General features: G+C 26.5%; 1 protein-coding gene across 1 annotated transcript in view; it reads right to left on the bottom strand.

The window, feature by feature from the left end:
* The window catches only part of LOC111683327 (stAR-related lipid transfer protein 13), a 177,259-nt gene that overhangs the window by 84,915 nt on the left and 68,184 nt on the right, over positions 1 to 24,160 (bottom strand). The window contains exon 5 of the mRNA XM_046948999.1: positions 15,764 to 16,587. Coding sequence (XP_046804955.1) covers positions 15,764 to 16,587 — 824 coding nt within the window. The remainder of the gene's footprint in view (positions 1 to 15,763; positions 16,588 to 24,160) is intronic.

Consider the following 24,160-nt stretch of genomic DNA (forward strand, 5'->3'; position numbering starts at 1 on the left):
TATAGTTGAGACCATCTAGAATCGAGAGTGAAAACTACGGTAAATACTATTATTGACAAAAATATATGTTATATTCGAGACTATTGGATTATTTATTTGAAAAATTGTAATGACGATATTATAGAGTAATGTTCCCACTTTATTGTGATTGAGACTATACAGCTAGATATAGTCAAAACTATAGACTATTTCGTATTTATAGGCAGGACTAGTTTAATAAACAGTCAAGATTACAGACAAATCGATAGTCGAAACTATTGTCAAGAATATAGACAAATTTATAGTTGAGAAATGTCTCTAGCAACATGTTGCAAAACAAAATATTTATGTAGGCAACATGTTTATAGCAAAATTTTCAACAAGTCTCTAATTTTTATATTCAAAACCTTTAATTACAAAATAGCTAATAACTATATTATTGCAATAAATTTAAATTTATTTCAAACTTTGCCAAAAGTAGTTAGCATTAGTTTTCGATTATATGTATTGGAAACATGTTGAGAAACAAAAATTTTATAACTTCAAATTTCCCCCCATTAAATTCCATAAATAATATTGCTAATGACAAAACAAATTTATTTTAAAATGTTTAAACAATTTCAACCACAAAATAAATATGTAATTTTTAATTTTTTTAAAAACATGTTGCCATTAACACATTAATCTATAACATTTTTTTAAAACTATTTTATATTGCAACAACATTTTTTTTTATAATCTACATATCACAAAAGATCGCGTTTCAAAAATGTATAGTTAAAATTGTAATTTTAAACTTTGCGTGTTAATAGTCATCTCAACAATTTAGCAAAAAGTAACAGACAATTTAAAGCCAGGAATATTGAAAAAGTGAATATGAATTATTTGACATTGACATTGACCAAAAATACATCAATATATTATATATCACGGAGAGGTTAATAACATTACAGACAGACTAATATAGCGTGAGTCTAATTTTGTGGCGTGGTGTTAAACATGAACAAACAAGACAAGAGGAGTAGAAACAAAAAAAAACGATTATTAAAATCAAAATATTATGAATATGGTTTATATGAATGGTTATTAAAACACTGAAGGTCATTTTAAAGATGTTAAACAGAAACATATTTAACAAGTACTACAAACTGTCCAACTGACACATTGAGTAGACGATCAACTTAAACAAATTGGTCTAAAACATACAAGTAGTTCTTATGTATGTTTATTGCTTAAGACAACAATTGAATTTTAATTTTCAGATTATGATTTCTATGAGAGCACTTGAAATTGTTAAAAATAATTTAAATATTTTGATTTGTTAAACAAAACAAGAAGAAGAAGACCTACATATATAGAGCACTTAATGTTTGAATTTTTATAAGTCAATGGACTTTTAAAATATAGACAAAAATAGTTTTGGTTTTTGTTGCTGAAGTTTTCTATTTTGTTGACATTTGCTGTTTAAGAAAATGACAGCAAATTACAAGTAACACACAAGACATGAACAATATGGTGGTGTTATTAGTAATGTTTATTGGTTTGGATGGCACAATAGAAAAAAAATTGCTAGAATGTGGGTTAACATGTTGAAGTTAAATATTTGAAAAATGTGACAAGTTGTGTGTGAAGTTAAAATTGTTGTAAGGAATGTAGCTTATAGTCATAGATATTTAAGGGGAACTTTGGAAAATACAATGTAACAACTTTTAAAGTTAACATTTATATCTTAACATAATTTTGATAATAAGGGTTTTCATTTAAACGTTCAAAACCTGTGCATGTTTCTATTCTAGCAATTGACTTGTATTGAAATTGATTTGCACAACCCTTATAAGTTTGAGCGACTATTTAGACTGGCAAACTTGCGCAAACACATTGTGCAATTAATAAATCCGTTTGCTATTGTTCACTTTTGAATTTATGAACTTGAATATTCACATTTTAAACATATTAGTAAATTTTTTTATTAAAATAATTTATTTATAATTTTTTGATTTTGTTTGACAATGTATTTAAGTGTTTATAAATATTGTAATTGAACAGAATTTGAACAGGGATTTCATGAAACAAGTCCACTTGCACAAATGAGAAACTTAAGCGTTTAAATGAAAACCCTTAATAATTTTTTAAAACGAATTTGAACTAGGGTTCTATAAATCGACTTTCGAATAATCGAACAATGGACTTTTTGTCGAAAAAAATTGAAGTCGACTACTTTGTTCTAAAAAGGTCGAAAAGTCGCTTTGTAAAAGTCCAAAAGTCGAATTTGTAAATAAAAGTCGAAAAGTCGAGAAATGTCGAAAAGTCGAAAACTCGAAAATAGTAGAAAGAAATGTTAAATATAGTCGAAAATTTTAAAAAAGTGAAAAAAGTCAAAAACTCTAAAATAGTCAGAAAAAGTCAAAAAAAGTAAAAAAATTAGTCGAAAATAGTCAAAAAGTCGTAAAATGTCGAAGAGTCCAAAATAGTCGGAAAAACTTGAAAATAGTAGAAAAATGTCAAAAATAGTCGAATATTTTAAAAAAGTGGAAAAAACTCGAAAATAGTAAAAAAAATGTTAAAAATAGTCGAAAACTTAAAAAAATTCAAAAAAAAACAAAAACTTTAATATAGTCGGAAAAAATCGAAAAAAGTAAAAAAATTTCGAAAATAGTCAAAAAGTCGAAAAGCCGTAAAGTCGGAAAAACTCGAAAATAGTAGAAAAAAAGTCAAAAATAAGTCGAACATTTAAAAAAAGTGGAAAAAATGACAAAAAGTCGAAAAAGTAAAAAAAAGTCGACTATTTCTAAAATACTAAAAGTCGATTTTTTACTAAATGAAAAAAGTCGAAAAATCGACTTTGCATGAAATGCAAAAAGTCGACTTTTCGTTTCAACTATAGAACCCTAATTTTAACAAATTCTTTTTAGGGACCGATTTCGCCTAATTTTAATTGCAAACTTCTTGAAAGTTTTTCTGATCGAATTATGGAAGATTTAGGAAATCGATTTTAACAAACATGCGAGCAGACAGACGGACAGGCAAACAGACAGACAGACAGACAGACAGACAAAGGCAAACTTATATGGATATACCCTTCTCAAGAAGGTAAAGGGTATAAAAAATATTAAGAGATTTTTATAAAACTTATGTCATGACGTAAATTATTTTTGTTAAAACATAAAAAATTTTGTAAAATTTATGTCATAAGAAAAAAATTTTACAATATTTTACAAAATTTATATAACAAATAATATAAAATGTTTAAACACGCTGACATATGTTATTACATGTTTACAACGTAATAAATCTAAAATATTTTCAATAAGTAAACATTAATAAGAAAAAAATTCACACTAAAACATTATTAGTTAAGCATATGTTAAAAATTTCTATTCAAAATCTTATGAAAATAACTTCAAAACTAAATGCTCTTAATCTTTGACAATGTTTCTTCTCCAACGATACCCTTTCGTAATACATGTCATTTAATTTATAGCTAAACAAACATACTTAGACCACAAGATATAAACATTTTTGGGTTTGTCGAAACTTAGCTTACGTTTGTTGTCACTTTCATTGGCCAAAAACATAAAACTGTCAAATGAAAGTACAAGTGCTACTTCAAAAAAAAATAGAAAAAAAGCATATAGCAGCAGCACATGACATGCATGAAAGGCTAAAATAGTGATAGAGACCAGCAGCAGCAACATGTTGCTTAACATTTCTTTTCATTACGTTGTCTAGATAGGTAGACAAGGCTGCAGCAATCTTTTTTGCATGTGTGCAAAAGTCAATTTTAGTTGAATGACCAATTTTTATTTTCGTTTTTTTTTTTTGTAAAAGACATGTCGAGAAAATCAACGCAATGTCAACAAAATTTCAGTTGCTGCCATGATTGTATTTTGCCATTTAGTATTTTTTAACTATTTAAATCCTGGTATTCATTTGCAATTTAGTGGTCATTGCTTTGTTAGTTTTTTATATTTGGATTTTTTTTTTTCAAGTTAATACTTTTAGTTTGTTTTCTTATGGTCATATTTTTATTTGGTATTTTTGTCTTATTGTCAAGACTAATTGTCTGGAGTATTGTCATGTATGGTTTGACAAAAAAAAAATAAATAAAATATATAAAACAGATTTCCTAGAAATATACATATATTTTAAATGGTTTCATTTTAGTTAAGTTCATTTTTATTTACTTTCATTAAATTAAATTGCCTTATTGTCAAGTTTTGTTTAAAATAAAATTCAATATTAAATTAAATGTCAATTTGCTTTAGGAAAAATATTGTTTAAGATTCCGCTTCCCGTTAAAATAACTGTCAAACTCAATTAAGAAACTTTGTAAATGTTTTTTTTTTTTTCGTGTTATATGAGAACTAGTTGAAAATTGTGGCAAAAGTTTTTTGTAAATTTGTAAGCAAGTGTTGAGATTAAAATTTAAGAAAGTACTTTCAGAGGAATTACATTATTCTAGAAATAAGAACTAATAGTTTATTTTAAACATCTCGGTAAGAAATCACCAGTTCTATTATTTAAATATTGAATTGTTTTGATATTTATTAAGAAATTCTTTAAAAATAGTTCTGAAGTTTTAAATAAAAAAATAAAAATCAAAGACTTTTTTTAAACGCTTCCACAGAACCAGTTCTAGAATGGCTTATTGGATTATGAGACATTGAATTGAAATGCCAAATGTATGGTGTATTCGTTTGACGACAAAAAACAAAAATAATAGAATTCATGTGAACGACTATACAATCTATAGAACCCGTTCCATGAAAAATAATTGAAACAAAAGTTAATACCAAGTTCTAGAGCTAATTCAGATCCTTGAAAATTAACATTTTTAATAGGTGATGTGTTCATTATCCAAATATACCCTAGAATGAGTTTCAGAGTTGAAAACTTTAAACAGTATCCAGTACCAAGGAGACCAATTGAAACAAAAAGTCATCAGACTTAAATGAATGCCAAAGTGCTGGTCTTTTTCAACCACTGGGTGAGCAGATGGCAATTTTCGTTGCTTTTGCTTTGCTCAAGTACACGAGCAATACAATGTCTTGCCATAATAGCCCCTTTGGGTAATGACAGTTATCATGAGTCTAGTTCAATTTTACCTCTACGAAAGAGTTGGCAATAACTGGTTAGAACCGATAGAAGGGGCGGAACCAAAATCAGGTAAACACAACCCATTAATGCTATGAGGAATGTCATGTACCTACAAACATTATCACCCCAGTTCATTCATGGACCTCTTTAAGTCCAACAATCTCACTTCTGCGATGTCTTCTATTATTTCGGCAATAGCACCTAGGGGACGTAATTGGTGGTTCGAACACGCAGTTCTATATTAATTTAACAGACTCATTTCAGTGACCACAAGGACCCACTGCGATAAGTAGAACAAGTTTAGAGTAAACCCCAACACAAAAAATCGCAGATAAATTAAAGATTACTCATTCCTTCCTCGACAAATACAACTCAGGATCCCTCTCGTCTATCAGATGATACAAGTATCCGATGGTATATCTCATGTAAAGATTGCATTATCAATTCAATTCCAAAATTTTATTAATCCATAACCTTGACCTGTGGTTTGTACCGCTTCTAGAAACTAGGTGAAACTTATGCCGAAAATTTATATTTCATTGTGTATCAATCTATTAACAATTAACTAAACAATCCCTTTCCGTGAATTTGGGTTTAAATCACAGCAACTATTTTGATGCTAAAGGAACCGCCCAGGAAAATGACCCGTAGTACCAGATTATTAGGTCCTTTGGTTCGACCCCATGTCATTCCAAGGAAAGACCGAGGATACATTTGACATTATCAGTTTATTGTCTGGTTAGAGGTACTGGTAGCACCTCTTTACCCCGGATTGCAATACACAAAGATGAGGGGGTTTTATTAAGGAAACATGCCCCGGGGGTATGGGAGTACATTAGTCTAAACTTTCAAACATATGTTCAAAGCATATGTTCTATAACTAACAAAATTTCTCTTATAAAACTTTTGCAACATTTACAATTACTGCCATAAATTTAGTATTATCTTCCATATCAACAAGAATGTTGCAAGTAAATATTTTTCATAAATTAAAACAGAAAACTTGTTTTTAAGTTAGAAAATCTTCGCTAAACAAATAATTTATAATTCTAGATAGCACAAAAAAAATAACAAAAACACTTAATAAATTCTTAATGATTTTTTGCTTAAACATTAAGCAACAATGTTGCATAAATATTTAGATACAAAAAAAGATTAGCAGACACATTATTTATCTTAGAAGATTGAACAAAAAAAAAACATAAACATGATAGAAAAATGTTGATAAATTGAGATTTCATATTACAGTTGATTATAAAAAAGAAAAAAATATATATTAATAAAAACATTTAATTTGAAAGTCTTAAGTGTTTGATGATCTCTTACCTAAACAGAAAATAATGTAACAACATTAATAAAGCCATGTCATGTCATAGGAATAAAAAAATCATATTATATATTATAAATATTTTATACTTGATCAAATGAAAAACGAAAGTTTATCAACAACAAATCATTGACAAAAGACTGTTGTTGTTTTGTTGTGAACGCTTTGATTACTCTTGACTCTGGCTTTTGATCAACCATTGAGTAAGATCATTCGAGGAGCCAGAGCATCGTCATTCAGCCATCATTTTTATTACATTATTAACAACAACTTAATGTGAAAAAGTAATGAATGAAAAAAAAGTTTATATATAAAAAGTTCATTTACCGCTGTCAATGTTAGCAAAGATTGTTGTTGTTTTTTTTTTTTTGTACATTTTGCTGCAATTATAGCTACTGCAAAATGCTACTGCTAATGCCACTGATTGCTGCTGCTATTGTAGTTGTTTGTATGTTAAAAGCTTAAGCTTTATTTTAATATTTTCATATAAATTTATATACAATTAATGAGTGACGTTGAATCTGTGGTGGCTGGTTAATGACTTAAAACAACAACAACAAAAAAGTACTTATAAGAAACAAGATTATATACTGGAGTTAAGGAAATGTAAAGCACTTTGCGTCCACAAGTCTATTAAAATATAAATGTTTTTTTTTTTTTTTTTTTTGTTTTCTCAAGAACAGACATTTAGTTACTAAAAGTGTTGAAATACAAGAAAAAATACATATGTATTTATAAACAGAGGTGAATAGCTAGGGAGTTCTTACTACATTCTCATATCCTTTAAATTAATAGCAGCATTGAGTTTTGTATTATTTTTTAATTACAATAGATATATTGATAAATTTGATCTCCAAATTGAAAATAGAAATATTTTATAAAAATTAGAAAATTAATTTTTCTAGTGAGCAAGTGATCACCCTAAAGTCTTCATAATGAATAAATTTTCAATAGAAAACAAGTCTTTCCAATAAAAAATTTTCTGTAGGAACCAAGTCTTCATAATGAATAAATTTTCTATTGAAACAAGTCTTCATACTGAAGAAATTTTCTATAGAAAACTAGTCTTCATAATGAAGAAATTTTCTATAGAAAACTAGTCTTCATAATGAAGAAATTTTCTATAGAAAACTAGTCTTCATAATGAAGAAATTTTCTATAGAAAACTAGTCTTCATAATGAAGAAATTTTCTATAGAAAACTAGTCTTCATAATGAAGAAATTTTCTATAGAAAACTAGTCTTCATAATGAAGAAATTTTCTACAGAAAACTAGTCTTCATAATGAAGAAATTTTCTACAGAAAACTAGTCTTCATAATGAAGAAATTTTCTATAGAAAACTAGACTTCATAATGACTAGATTTTCTATTGAAAAATAGTCTTTAAAATTAAGAAATTTTCTAAAATATGAAAACTAATTTACTAATTATGTTCAACATGTTGCAGCAACATATAGTTAAATTCAAAATTTAAACTGAACTATTAAAATAGTTGTTCAGTTAAACAGTGATGAATACCCCTAATAAATGCTGACAATTGCAGTTTCTGTTTGCCACAATGACTAACATGTTGTGTATGATGATAACACGTAATGAGTTTTATATTAAAAGCAATTGTTTGTGGCATTGGTTGTGGTGCTGTATATTTGTATTATACTGTCTGTCTGTCCGTCTGTTGTTGGCAGCTTCTGCAGCAATTGTTGTTTATTTATTATAAATGACGTTATCAGATTTTTAACACTTTCATTACTTAATGTGTATATAGTTACTTAAAATTGTTCACAGCACTAATGAAGCCTGCAACAAAAAAATCTTTATTATTATTATTTTTGCAAAGGAAAATTGTTCAACTCGTTCACACTTTCGCAATCCTTATCAGTTGAATATAATCTGTGAAAAGTAAGGAAAAAATCCAATGACTTGTTTTCGTTTATTTTCGAGAGGATTTCAAGCGTTAATTGTAATTTCCTTTAGCTTTATATGAAGACAGACAGACAGAAAAAAACTTAAGTGATATATAAATGTTTATGTATCATCACATATTGTCAGTTTTGTATGCATTTTGTATGGAAGTTTTTTTTCTTCTTCTTGTTGTTTATCGTGTATGTTGTTTGTTTGTATCGTTTTTAAAGCGTTTTCAGTTTACACGTCTCTTTTATGGCATTTTAAATGCCGCCATAAATGTTGCATATTACTGCAATTTTTTCACTTAAATATATTCATTCTTTTTTTTGTGCAGTTGGTACACATATGAGGAGTTTTTTTGTTTTGTTTAGTTTGCAAACAATTGTACAAATTCGCATGTAGGTTTTCTTATGTTGCAGTCGTGTTTTTTTCTTTGCCAGCAACTTTTGTGTTGCAGTGATTATTTGTTTTTTTGTTGGTGTGAGGAGGAGATGTAAAATGTTGTTTACTGTTGATTGCTTATATTAATACGCCTACAATTCTATTTATTTGCCATAAATAGTGGCATTTGCATGTATATTTTATTAAAAAGTATTGTGATTTTTTTTAGGGTGCAGCAGCAGTTGTTAAGAAATTAAGAAAAAGTGTTTGGTTATTTTTTTCTGATTTCTGTTTGTTGTGCTTTGTCTTTAAATTATGCCACCAGTAAAAATTTTGTCATAGAAATTGTAATTGTATGTTGGATGTATTGCCTTCAATTTGAAAACAATTACAAGTTTTATTATTAGCAACATATAATAAAGCATAGAGCTTGAGCAACAAAAAGCAAAAAAAAACACTTTTAAGAAAAAGATGTTTATAAACAATTTTGATAGTCAATGTTTGTAAATATTGATAGTTATTAAAAATATTTAAAATACAAATACATACACTTAAAAAGTAAAGTTTTAATTCAGGAAACTTAACCTCAATACGATTTGATTTCTACATGTATTTAGAACGCATTATTACCAAGTTTCTTGCTTTAAAATTAAATAATATTTTATAGAGAAATAGTCTTTAAAATGACAAAATTTTCTGTAGAAAAATAGTCTTCAGAATTAAGATTTTTTTATAGAAAATTTGTCTTCCAAATGAATAAATATCCCTAAGAAAGTTTGTATTCAAAATGACGAATTTTTTTCTAAAGAAAATTAGTTTTCAATATAAAGAAATTTTGCTTAGTCTTCAAAATGAGTAAATTTTCTATAGAATTTTAGTCTTTAAAATAAAGAAATTTTTTATAGAATAATAGTCTTCAAAATGAAGAAATATCCTATAGAAAATTAGTCTTCAAAATGAGAAAATTAGTCTACAAAATGAAGAAATTTTCTATAGAATTTTTGTATTCAAAATGAGAAAATTTTCAATAGAAAATTAGTCTTTAAAATCAGGAAATTTTCTTTAGCAAATTAGTCTTCAAAATGAAAAAAATTTCTATAGAATATTAGTCTTCAAAATGAACAAATTTTCTATAGAAAATTAGTTTTCTAAATGAAGAAATTTTCTATAGAAAATTAGTCTTCAATATAAAGAATATTTTGATAAAAAATTTGTCTTCAAAATTTAAAAAATTTCTATAGAACATTAGTCTTCAAATTGAGGAAATTTTCTATAGAAAACTAGTCTTCAAATTGAGGAAATTTTCTATAGATAATTAGTCTTCAAAATGAAGAATTTTTCTATAGAAAATAATTCTTTAAAATGAACAAATTTTCTATAGAAAATTAGTCTTCAAAATAAGGAAATTTTCTATAGAAAGTTAGTCATCAAAATGCGGATTTTTTCCATAAAAAATTAGTTTTTAATATGAAGACATTTTCTTGAGAAAATTAGTTTCACAATGAAGATATTTTCTAGAGAAAATTAGTTTTACAATGAAGAAATTTTCAAAAAATTATAAAAATTTTGAAAAAAAAGCTTGATTTGAATCTTTTATCATTAGATTAAAACTTTCACGCAAAAAACTAAATTTGTGAGCTTTTTATGAATATGACTTCACCGCACACTTTATTCTGATGTATATCGATCATTTTTGAAGAAAAATGAAAAAGTCTTTTTGAAGAATATAGCAGGATATTATCATTTTTAGCATAAATTCTAAAAAAAAGAAAAATTTCTTGGGAAATAATCATTTATTGAAGATGTGAACTCAAAATAACGTTCTAAATCAAGAAAATCGTAAAAAAATCTTGGTACACTGGTGCCTCGTATACTTGAGATATTTAATACAGCAAAACTGGTGCATATCAACTCGGAGAAAGAAAATATTTGTCCCGCTATAAAGTTCCGTAGAAGAAGTGACAGAACTACGAAGATCAAGACATGCAATATACCTCATTTCATCATGTAAACTATTCTCTAGCTATTTGCATATGAGATTCTGTATCCTAGGTCAGTAGCAAATCTTATGCTCGATCGATTCTATTTCCTTCTCTACAATATTTCAGATTATTAAATATGAAACAAAATTTTCCGCAACATGTTGCCTTAAACATAAATTAAATTTAAGTTGAAAATTTCATATTTTCTATCACACACAAAAAAAATTATATTTCACTACTGGTTTATGTATAAAGCTTTTTATTATCACTATTAAAAGCTAAGTTACGCAGTCAACCTGTCTAATGCAATTTCTTTCGAGTTTTCCAACATAATGACATCGTAAATCTATAAAAAACATTTTTGAAATTATTTACAATTATTTGTCAACTAATCTCTTAAATAATATTTGTTAACAATTTATGGAAACTTTTAACGCAATTTTGTTAAAGTTTATCACCCACAATAATAATCGGCATGGGCGAAAAAAAATATCATATAAATTGAGTAAAAATATAAGTAGTAGAAAAAGCTGCGAATGAAACCCACCGCGCGCCATAGCAAACAGTTGAAATGTAATGAAATCTTTGAAAACATTTAAACTGCGTATACACACTCTTGTTGTAATAGTAAACTGACTATTTTAGACACAAAAAAATGAAAAAGAAAATCGGCTTAAACAAGGTATTAACAAACGTTGTACGAAGTACATACATACATATGTATGTTTAAAAATGACACCAAATGACAAAACTACTAGTTGCAAAACAGACAGACAGACAGACACACGTACACACAGGGGGGGACATAGTAAACAATTTTTTTTTTCACTTACATGTTTTTATTTGTAATATTTTGCATATAGAAAAAAAAATCGAATAAATATTGTAAAAAAATATTGTTATTAAAAAAAAAGAAATTTATACAAGTTGATATTTTATGAGCGCATTACCCTCAAATGCGTAAGAGTTTTATGGCAAAAAGTACGCTCAGAGAAAGAAGGTTAGTAGAAGAAAATATTTCTATGCAAAATATGTTTTTAAGAGATTTTGTTAAGCTACGTATACACGTTTGTTAGATCTTACAAGATTGTCAGAAAAAATTTTCAGAAATAACTAACAATAATAATAACTTACTTACAATTTTTGTTTTGAAAAATAGTCAGAAATGGTTTTTCTGACAACAAAAATTTTATATTCACACGATTGTTAGACATTTTATAAAGATCTTAAAACAAATAAGTAAGAGTGTAAGAGTTTTATGGCAAAAAGTACGCTCAGAGAAAGAAGGTTAGTGGAACAAAATGTTTATATGTAAAATAAGTTTTTAAGAGATTTTGTTAAGCTACGTATACACGTTTGTTAGATCTTACAAGGTTGTCAGAAAAAAAATGTTCAGAAAATATCTTATAACTTTGTCAACTTACAATTTTTGTTTTGGAAAATAGTCAGAAATGCCTTTTCTGACAACAAAAATTGTATATTTTCATGATTGTTTGACATTTTCTTAACAATGTTGTAAGATCTTACAACAAATAAGTTTTTAAGAGATTTTCTTAAGCAATTTATACACATTTGTTAGAACTTACAAGGTTGTCAGAAAAATGTTCAGAAAATGTCTAATAACTGGGTAAACTTACAATTTTTGTCTTGGAAAATAGTTAGAAATAGTTTTTCTGACTACAAAAATTGTATATTCACACGATTGTTTGACATTTTCTGAACAATATTGTAAGATCTAACAGCAAATAAGTTTCTAAGAGATTTTGTTAAGCTACTTATAAACATTTGTTAGATCTTACAAGGTTGTCAGAAAAATGTTCACAAAATGTCTAATAACTGTGTCAACTTACAATTTTTGTGTAATGACGCTTAATTATCTTTTTCTTTGAGTGTTTACAAAAGCTGTAAAACGTTTAAAGAAAAAGAAATAATAAAACTTTAAATACGATCATGTTTATAAATTACATTTAATGAAATAACGCACCACTGTAAATGAATACGGCTGAAAAATAATGGGTGTCATCACCTTTTTCTATAAATACCAGAAATTATAATTGGTTTTTACAATATTGCGGAAAAGAAAGAAAAAAATCATCATAAACTTCACAGGGGAATCACATTAAGTCTAAACAAATTTTCTTTTTTTCTCTCTCTCTCTCTTTAAATCTGGTGAAAATAAAGAAAAATCTGAAAATAATTTATAAACTTAATAACTTTTTCCCTTTTACGCATAACTATTAACAAGAAAAAAGGAATTGCGAAAGTTTATTTCAAAAACCTCCACTTTTACAAAAAATTTCATTTGAAATTACAAATTTTGCTTTGTTTAAAACAGATTTTTAAATTTGTCATAAATTTTAGACACACAAAGAAAAACCTACACTCAACAAACAAATAAATGCTTAAAATTATTAGTTTTATTATGACAAATAGACGGTTATTATTATTTAAAATATTATTCATGTATTTTGGCATTAATACGTGAAGCACATGTAAAGTATAAGACACTTTTTTTATATACATTATTTATAAAAAAAGTTTGTTATTGTTTAAGTTCATTTAACTTAAACTATATAATTTGTTTAACTTTTAAAGACATTATAGAGTTAAAACATAAGTTGATTGACTTACTTTGATTATAATGAGTTTAAAGACCAAAATGGTCTAGATTTTAAAGTTTCAGATCTAAAACTATACAAAATTTTCATATTTTGTATGAAAGGTCTTTAACCTCTACTGTATCAATTCAATTTCTCAACAACAAAAAAATATATTTTAAATATTTTCACATTTCTTTGACAAAGGAAATTATAATGTTTTGTTAAAAAATTCTTCTAAAGAAAAATTTTCACACACATTCCAGTTAAAAAAATTGGAACATTACAGAAAAAAAATGCAATTTAACATTTTCCACATGTTTAACACAAGTGTTTTGATAACGCCAGCGATATGGTTAGAGTGACATGTGCAACATTTAAAGTTGCCAACATATGTTGCGTTCTAAACACAAAATGACAAAATAATAAAAAAATTTCTATAGAAAAAACTAATAATAAACAACAAAACAAAATTCTTTGACTTTATTTAAGGAGAAAAACAAAACAAGTGTAAAAAAAATAAATTGTAAAAAAAAGATTATATTGTTCACAACTGCCCACATATGGTTTGGAATGTCTAACAAAAAACTGGCGCCTAGAATTTTCAAATTCAAATATGTCTTTAAAGCTATAAAGGAAATGAAATTTAATTGAAATTTGAAGTTTTTTCTATAACTTCAAATTTTTTATTTGACTGTTATTGCATTAAATAAAAAGGTTTTTAGAAAAAAAAGGACTCAAATTGATTAAAATATGAAGAAATTTTCTTTAGAAAATTTATCTTCCAAATAAGAAATTACTCATCAAAATATGAAGAAATCTTCTGTAGAAAATTGATCTTGAAAATATAAAGAAATTTTCTGTAGAACATTGATCTTGAAAATATGAAGAAATTTTCTATAGAAAATTGCTCATCAAAATAAGAAGAAATTTTCTATAGAAAATTGCTCATTAAAATAAGAAGAAATTTTCTATAGAAAATTGCTCATTAATATAAGAAGAAATTTTCTATAGAAAATTGCTCATTAAAATAAGAAGAAATTTTCTATAGAAAATTGCTCATTAAAATAAGAAGAAATTTTCTATAGAAAATTGCTCATTAAAATAAGAAGAAATTTTCTATAGAAAACTGATCTTCAAAATAAGAAGAAATTTTCTATAGAATACTGATCTTCAAAATATGAAAAATTTATCTTCAAAATAAGAAATTGCTCATCAAAATATGAAGAAATCTTCTGTAGAAAATTGATCTTGGAAGTATGAAGAAATCTTCTGTAGAAAATTGATTTTGAAAATATGAAAAAATTTTCAATAATTTTTTTTTTTTTTTTCAAAATATAAAAAAAATTTTCTATAGAAAACTGATCTTGAAAATTTGAAGAAATCTTTTGTAGAAAATTGATCTTGGAAATATGAAGAATCTTCTGTAGAAAATTGATTTTGATAATATGAATAAATTTTCTTTAAAATATGAAGAAATCTTCTGTAGAAAATTGTTCTTGAAAATATGAGGAAATTTTCTATAGAAAATTTGTTCATCAAAATATGAACAAGTTTTCTATAGATAATTGCTCATCAAAATAAAAAGAAATTTTCTATAGAATACTGATCTTCAAAATATGAAGAAATTTTCTTTGGAAAATTTATCTTTAAAATAAGAAGAAAATTCTATAGAAAATTGCTCATCAAAATACAAAGAAATCTTCTGTGCAAAACTGATCTTAAAAATATGAAGAAAAATTCTGTAGAAAATTTATCTTGAAAATATGAAAAAATTTTCTTTAGAAAAATAATCTTTAAAATATAAAGAAAATTCTATAGAAAGTTGCTCATCAAAATATAAAGAAATCTTCTGTGCAAAAATATGAAGAAAAATTTTGTAGAAAATTTATCTTGAAAATATAAAGAAATTTTCTACAGAAAATTGCTCAGAAAAATATGAAGAAATTTTGCGTAGAAAATAGTTCTGGCTAATATGAAGAAATTTTTTTATAGAATATATTCTTCTTCATTATATAATGATCTTCAAAATATGAAGAAATTGTTTTTATAGAATAATGGATCTCTAAATATGAAGACATTTCCTAAAAAAAATTGTTCATATGAAGAAATTTTCTTTCTTCTTCATTATATAATGATCTTCAAAATATGAAGAAATTGTTTTTATAGAATAATGGATCTCTAAATATGAAGACATTTCCTAAAAAAAATTGTTCATATGAAGAAATTTTGAATGAAAATTGCTCATCAAAATGTGAAAAACATTTCTTTAGAAAATTGTTCATCAAAGAAGAAATATGCTATAGAATACTGATCTTCAAAATGTGAAAAAAATTTTCTTTACAAAATCGATTCTAAAAAAATTTTTTATAATTTTTTTTTTTTAATTTTTTTCTACAAAATTTCATCTTTAAAATATGTCTCTTTGCTTCTGTATTAAAAGTTTTTTCTTAAATATTAATAAAAGTAATAAAAAAAATTTTTCTTTGACTTACCTTAACACGTTCCAAATATTCCTGTAATTCAAAATATGGATCATCATCTTCATCGCCTTCCAAAGGTAAATTAGACAAATTGAGAGCTAAATCCAAATTATCTAAAGCAGCTAATTTGTTACGGCTGGTATTACTATCACGAGCTGTTTTTGCTAACCCTGTTGCTGTTAAAACGTGGTTACTTTTATCAATTGATGTGTCATTTGGTTGCTTATAAGCAGAAGACAACGTTGACGTACACAATAATGATGATGATGGTGATGGTGATGACTCTGATGATGGTTGTGTTGCAGCTGTTTTAGACAAGACATTATTACTTAAGATATTTTGTTGCTTATCAAGTGTCATGGTATTTGTTGCTGTTTCCAATGATGATGAAGAAGAAGATGATGATGATGTTGCTGGTGTCTCTTTATTGCTTCCGTATTTATTGGCAGCATTATGATTTGTAAGACTTTGACTGCAACGTGGTATAGTGGCAGCTGAACCAGGTTTAGAGGATTTTAATAATGATGTTGCAGACATAGAGGATGATGTTGACGTTGATAATGATGCTGCTTTTGCTGTAGCTGGTGATGATTTGTGGTTTAAATTGTCATTTGTGTCATCTTTTAATTCAACTGAGATTTGTTGTCTGCCATCAATTTCATCGTTTGAAAATAAAGACTGTTCTTTTGAAGCAGCTAATTTTTGACACATGTTACTAGAATTATTAATAATTATGGGCTGTTGACATGTCATGTTTTGTGTTAATAATAATTTCATAGGTTTATTGCACTGGTTTTTATGTTTAATAAAATTGTCATGTTGTTTGTGTATTTGCTCTGTAAAGATAAATAAAGCGTAAGCAAAAAAAGAAATATTAGTAAAATAAAATCAATTTTATGTTTTTTTGAAGTTGTTTTTTTGTTTTTTTTTGCAACCATTTATTTATCTAATAAACATGTCAGTTAATAATTTAGTTTTTTTTAGCATGTAGCTATTGTTGTTACTTCTAATATAATATTTTATAATCACGTTTTTGCGCTTTTCATTTACAATTGTCGCAATTACTAAAGTATTGTTGCACAAAAGTCTGTTACAATTAACCCCTTAAAGTAATGAGGTATTGACCAAGAGTTTTTGAAATAATTTAGTTCTGAAATAAGAATAAGAAAAGTTGCGCAACATGTTGCTAAGAATTTTATTTCACATGAATGAAATGAAATCATTAAATAAAGAGTAAAGATAATTTTTGTAATTTTTAGCCTGAATTAACGAAAATCTTTGTAATTTGAATAATATGAACGTACAACATTTTTTTAAGCTGTTGAAGGTAATATGTAACCAGCAACATGTTGCTAATAGGATTTTGGTTGCTTTATTCAAATTTGCCTTAAAATTTGAATGAGAATACAAATAGCATCTCTTGAAATATAGAAATTGAAATTTGTTACAAATTATACTTAAATTTCAAGATTGTAGAAGCAAATGTCTGCTAGCAACATGTTGCATATAATGTTTTAATATTTTTTTATAAATTAAAGTGTTTCCTATTTAAAGGGTTAATTCTAAGCTTGTTTATTTGCTCTTAGTTGACTTTTTCCCCCCATTTTAGTTGTTGTCATACACTGCGTGACTACAATTTTTTTTTGCATTTGTAATTTATATCTAACCATGTTGCAGTTTTTTTTTGCCTGCTCTTTCTCTCACTCACTTAATGTTGCTTTAGCATTATTGTTGTATTTCAATGTTTCAATGGTGTTACATTTGCATCTAAATATGTTTATGAATGTCTTGAAAATTATTGTTTATTTACTTGTATTGCTGGCAACAGTTGTTAGCCTTAGTTATTGTTAAATATTTTTTTATTTGTCTAAAATATTGCAGACATTTTAATAATTTTTTTTGAGAGAAAAAAAATTAAGAAAAAAAAATATAATAATAATAATAATTTAGATTCATTAGTGACACTTTGTGACAATCATTTTGTAGTTGTTTAACATTTTATACAAATAACAATAAAACACATGTATATATAGGAGAATTTATAGCCAATAAATGTTGGCAACAAAGTTTCGAATACAATTGATTTAGGCTATTTAAATGAAACTTTGTATAAAAGTCCAAAATCAGTATTAGTAACGGACATTTAATAAAATTTATTATATTTTATTTAATTTTTTGTAGAATTTTCATTCCAGCAACATGTTGCTAGTCTAAAACCCAGCCTTATTTGGACTAGTATTAGCAGAGTTACTTTTTTATAACCTAAAATTTAATTCTGTTAAATATTTTCTCTTTTACAGATATTTTGCTAAAAAAATTCCTTTAAAACCCTTAAAAAATCTAAAAATTTTTTTGTTTAAAATTTACGATTTTCACACGCCAATTTTTAATCAAATCACAGTCATAAATCTTTTACTCAAAAATTAACAAAAGAAACAGATTATTTAAAAAAAATATTTTAAAACTTAAACATCTATTTCATTCTTAAAATTCTACAGAATTTAAGCAGACAACAACATAATTTTTGCAATGTTCCTTTTTTTTAATATTATCTGTGGGTTTCTTCTCTTTTTTTATGTACAAATCAAAGTGATTTATTAGATTTATATTTATATTGTAGAAGTCCAAGAAATATTCACAAAAGAAAGCCAAGCAACAAGAAAAGGTCACACTGACCCATAGTGTTAAAGGAAGAGCAAAAAAAAAAACTATTAAATCGGTTGTGAAGACTATAGTAATGAGCTACAAAGCTTATAAAGTTTTCAATAAAAGCAAGAAGTAGTTATGTTATAGGATTAATTGTTAACTATCATTAGATATAAGCATAATATCAGAAAGATTTAAATCAGTGATAGGCTTTTGTGGATATATTTGGAGGCTTACATTTAAACCCAAACTGTTAAAAAAATATATTTATGACATCTTAAACTTTTAGGTAAAAACCTCACCTAATGTCTACTAAAGAAAAACATAAAATTTATTTCATGAATGGATTTTTTATATGTTTGTTAAGATCGTAACTCAATTTTTTATTTGGTATACATTTGAATATATTTATTTATTTATATTCTCTCCTCTATATGAAAACATAAAATTTTATTGCTCATGCGTGCGACCGATGAGGATCAAATGATAAAATAATAAAAACAAAAAAATCCCACAAATTGTATTGAAATAAAGCAGGCAGCCAAGTCAAATAGTCAGCAATAAAAAAAAAATTTAAGAAAAAAATGCTAAAAAAAACTAACCCCACATACTGCCAACAAGATCATATTGTATTCAATGAATTTGTTTTATTTTAATTTTTATTATTACTTTATTTTTTTGTATTTGTACTTATTTCTGTTTCATTTTTACGGTTGCTCGTTACACAATTTCAATGTTGAGATCGTAAATCACGCGACCAAACAAGTCGCTAACAGAGTCAGTCAGTATGTATTGTGTCGGACAGGCTGGCTAGTTAGTTTATTTGGCTAACCATAAAGAAAAACTACATACATATATATAATCTTAAATTTACAAATAAAACAAAATTTTTTTTCTTATAAGGCCAACTGACCAAAGATCCCATGTGTTGCAGCAGCATTAACTTTGTAATGTTGCAGTTACATAAAACATTATATGGAATATGTGCGTGCTGTTGCAGTTAGCTTTTAGCACATGGAGTTAAAGAGAGAAATAGTGGTGAATGCTGGGCTATAGCTGGAGCTTTAACCCTAAAAAGGGTTTGTATGTTGTTATATATATTGAATATTTATTCATTTAGAAAAAAAGGTTGCTTAAAGACTCTATACTTTATTGACATATTCTGAGCGCAGATCAGAGCTTTATAGTTATTTTTTGACAACTTATTTTTCTTTTAATAGTCCATTCCCAAAAATTATCTATTTTTAAGAACATTAAAATAACATTACAATTATGTTTTCAAATAGAGAAATTACAAGGATATATTAAAGGAAAGCGGTAAGTGATGAAAAGAATTTCCAGTCACTTTCAAGATTTTCACATTGTTGTTAAGTGACTTATTAACTGCGCATTATAAATAATCCTGTTCGGTCAAGGGACGCATGTAAGGGCTAACTGTTTAAAGTCACTAAGGAACAAACGCCAATCAGTCACTTTTAATTAAAGGAAAATAGAAAGTTATGCATGGAAATTCCATGAGACTTCTAGATTGTTGGAAATAACTTAACTGCGTAATAAAATGTCCTGTTAGATCAAAAGCCGTATAAAAGGACTAAATGTAAGAATTTACTAAGTAATAAAGTTAAAATTGTTTATTACAATTATCCTTAAAAGCCTTTCAAAAACGTAGCCTTAAAACATTTGTGATTTCATTATTATTTTAAGAGTATTTACCTGTTAAGGAATGTAAAAAATTTGTTCCTTGTCCTTAAGCAAAATATTTGTACATATTATTTTTCAAGAATTTGCACTTTCTTTTATAATTAAACACTATTTTAGACATATTTGAAAACTATTTTCACTAAAAATAAATTTATTCAAATTGAAAACTAATTCTTTTTGAAATTCCGGCTTCATTTTACTTTAATATATATAAAAGCTCGAAAATATGAAAATTAAACAAATGTACCAGAGCTGGAAGTAGGTTTATAAAATTTAAATAAAAAATCGACTTTTGCAATATCTGAAGCTAATCAGATAAATAATTTAACAAAGCTTGTTTTAAGGTTTATTTGGAAATAAATTAAATAATAACTAAAAACAATTGAATTTAAAGTTTAAAAATATTTTCAAAAGAATCGAAAATAAAAGTCGGACTTTTCGTATATTAAAGAGTATAAAGTAGGGTTCTATAAATCGACTTTCGAATAATCGAACAATCGACTTTTTGTCGAAAAAAGTCGAAAAGTCGAAGTCAACTATTTTGTTCTAAAAAAAGTCGATAACTCGACTATCGTCTATGAAAAAAGTCGAAAAGTCGACTTTGTAAATAAAAGTCGGAAAAAGTCGAAAAAAGTCGAAAATAGTTGAAAAGTCGAAAAAAGCCGAAAAGTCGAACAAAGTCAGAAAGTCGAAAAGTCGGAAAAAGTCGAAAAGTCGAAAAATCGACTTTTAATTAAATCAAAAAAGGCGAAAAATCGACTTTTAACTAAATGCGAAAAGTAAAAAGTCGACTTTTCATAAAATGCAAAAAGTCGAAAAGTCGACTTTTCGTTTCAACTATAGAACCCTAGTATAAAGAGTCGACTTTTTGTTACTGCTAAGGATGAAAGAAATTTTACATATTTTGAAATGTATTAATATTTTTCAAAGAAGTGTCAAATCGATAACGGTAGCGAGTTTTGAAAATATTTGTTTATCCATTACTATACGTACAAAAGCTGCGTGTTGTGAAACACTACTTTTTTATATTGAAAGTTATTGTTGTTTTTATTTTTCATTTGACATTTTTATTTTGAATTATTGTAAATTATTGAAATGTAACTTAAAATAATAAACGTAACAGGGTTCTAATTTTCATTGATTGTTTAGCATAATCTTAACAAGAATGTCTGTTTGGCATGTTATGCCATGGAAAAATCTTTTAACATCGCAATAATATTTTAGTTTACAAAGGTGTAACTGGATACTAAAACGTTTAACAATTTACTGCTTGAAGTTATAAGTTTTATTATTCTGGATGAAGAATCTAAGGTATTTATGTACGTGGATTTTAACGTTATTTTTCTAACAAAACGTGGACCTCTATAGGAGAATTTAACCAGAATTATTAGTAAAATAGAACTTATTCCTACACATAATCAGTGTACAGGTATGTGGTCCAAAAGTAGTACCTGTTACAAAGTGTTGCTACTTTTTTACTACTTGCCGTGAAATTATGTTCAAGACTATAATATGCTGAACTATAGACTTTTCCATGAACTATACACTAGACTATAGCATAGTATATACAACTCTATATGTAGACTAATATTTAGGGAAAATTGGCTATAGGATTTACTAACAAAAGTATGATCGATAACTATAATATCTAAATCTTAAACGTTTTTAATTAACATTATTTCCTTTTTCAACTTTTACCCTCCCAAGGGTTAAACTCTGTAATATTACAGCAGCATCTGCAAAACTTTTGCTGACTTGCCAAAAAAAAAAAAAAATGAAGAGCTTGGGAGGTCTTCCTTTAGTCTGCTGATGTTGACTTGTTGTTTTTGTTTATTATTGCATTTCGTTGAAAATGAAATGAATGAATTTAAAATTTAAAATGATTAACCATATGATATATGGTTACAAAAACAACATGTAAAATAAACGAAATATAAAAAAATAGTATGAATTTTATATTTTACCAATTTCATTTCAGCTGCTGTATGTAATATTTCTGTTCAATTTCATCTCAATAACTTTCGCATAAATTTTCACTTGCAATTGTACATATTACATTCATATGTAGATATTTTTATTAAAGAAATTTATAAATGCAACAAAGTTGCAATGTGTACTTGATAACGAAATAAATTTCAAGACCAGGAAATAATAACCAAGTTAAAACTGCAACTTTTAAAATATGCGATCAAACTATTGGCATTTAATGTATACAAAGCTTTTATAACCTGTTTACTTACTACCGCATAGAAAATATCCTTCCGTTTAGCATTACTTTTGCCTACTTACACATTACTTTGTAAGCTTAACCAAACTATTACTATACTATGCAACATATAACAACATTTTTAACGGGGACTATTTTAACATCTTAAATTAAATATATTTATTTATGAATTTTCAACACCTTTCAACTTTACAGACACTTTAGCCGGACAAACCAATCACCAACTATTATTATTGTTTTTATTGTATATGAAAAACAAGAAAAAAGAAAATGTAACTAAAAATTGTTTTAAAACTAATTTACTACAATATTTTCCCATACCCAGCATGTTGTATATTTACAATATGACTACAAATGGTTATAGTATCTGAAAGCCGTAACCAATTAAATGTACAATAAAATTGAGAGAAAAAACAATACAAATTTGTAGTTTGTGGTCTTGTGTAGAGTTAACTGTGTTTGGGAGGAGATGCTTTCCTTTCCTCCCTTTTTAAACACCCGCTCGTCAAACCTTTTGATAAACAAATTACTACAAAAAAAGTAAATGCAATAAAAATAATACAAAAACACTAACGGGTGTGTCTGTTCACGTGTTAAATGTGATTGATATTTATCGTTTAGCATTTGGCTGGTCATTTTGACATTCAAACAACAGCATTACATCTAGGACGGATTTTACGATTCGAATTATGGAATTTGTTAAATATGAGAGCTTTTGAATATAAATCAACAATATTTTCATTGATAGAATGTTAGACTTAAGTTAAAAATAAGTAGGAAAATATAGACGGGCATGGCCGACCATATAATACCCTACACCATGAGTATATTTTAAAAATTTTTATTTTTTATAAAGAATCTTTTATGTTGAATATTACCATAATTTCAAAATATTTAAGCAAACATTTCTAAATGAGTCTTTATATAGGTCAAATATGGGCCGATCCTCGGTAAATTTGGGAAAAGGATATATTTTTAAATAACAGTTTGTTTTGTTGAGTTTCATTGCGATACAAATGGTTACAAGTCAATTTTAGACGTTTAAAACATTTTTTGAAGGGGGGTTTGTATGGAGGCTAGGGTCAAATAAGGGTCGATCCTTACGAAAATCTGCAGTGTCATTTATACTTATATAAAACTTATTTGTGCCAATTTTTAGAGAGATAATAGAATATTTGACGTAATTATGGCATAAAAAGTTCAAATCGGGAGGTACAGTTGTATGGGGGCTAGGTGAAATAATGGACAGATATCAACCATTTTCAATAGGCTTCGTCCTTGTGCCAAAAAACATGCTTGTTCCAAATTTCATCAAATTATCTTGAAAATTGCGGCCTGTACCTTGCGCACAAGGTTTACATGGACAGCCAGCCAGACGGACGGACATGTCTTAATCGACTTAAAAAATGATTCTGAATCGATCGGTATACTTTAAGGTGGGTATTGGACCAATATTTTTGTATGTTACAAACATCAGCACAAACGTATAATACCCTCCCCACTATAGTGGTGTAGGGTATAAACAGTATATTACAATTATTAGTAATTTCAGACCTTTCCATTGATACTCATATCGACCATGTTGGTTTTAGAGAGCACATTTCTTAGGAAATATTAGAAACTATTTTAAAAATTTTCCAATTTTAGGAAGGTTTTAAAGTTAGTATTTTTTTAAATTTTGAAATTCCGTATAACGAGTTCAAGGTGTAGTAATGAAAATCTAAATATTGTTGTTACAAAAATAATGATTAATTGTTTCTTGATTTGTATTTGTAATTATACTATAACTTGACTGGTTTTGCAGCGAACCACATATTTGTTTAAAAATAAAGTTG

The sequence above is a fragment of the Lucilia cuprina genome, chromosome 4 (genome assembly GCF_022045245.1).
Source record: "Lucilia cuprina isolate Lc7/37 chromosome 4, ASM2204524v1, whole genome shotgun sequence".
Lineage (NCBI taxonomy): Eukaryota > Metazoa > Arthropoda > Insecta > Diptera > Calliphoridae > Lucilia > Lucilia cuprina.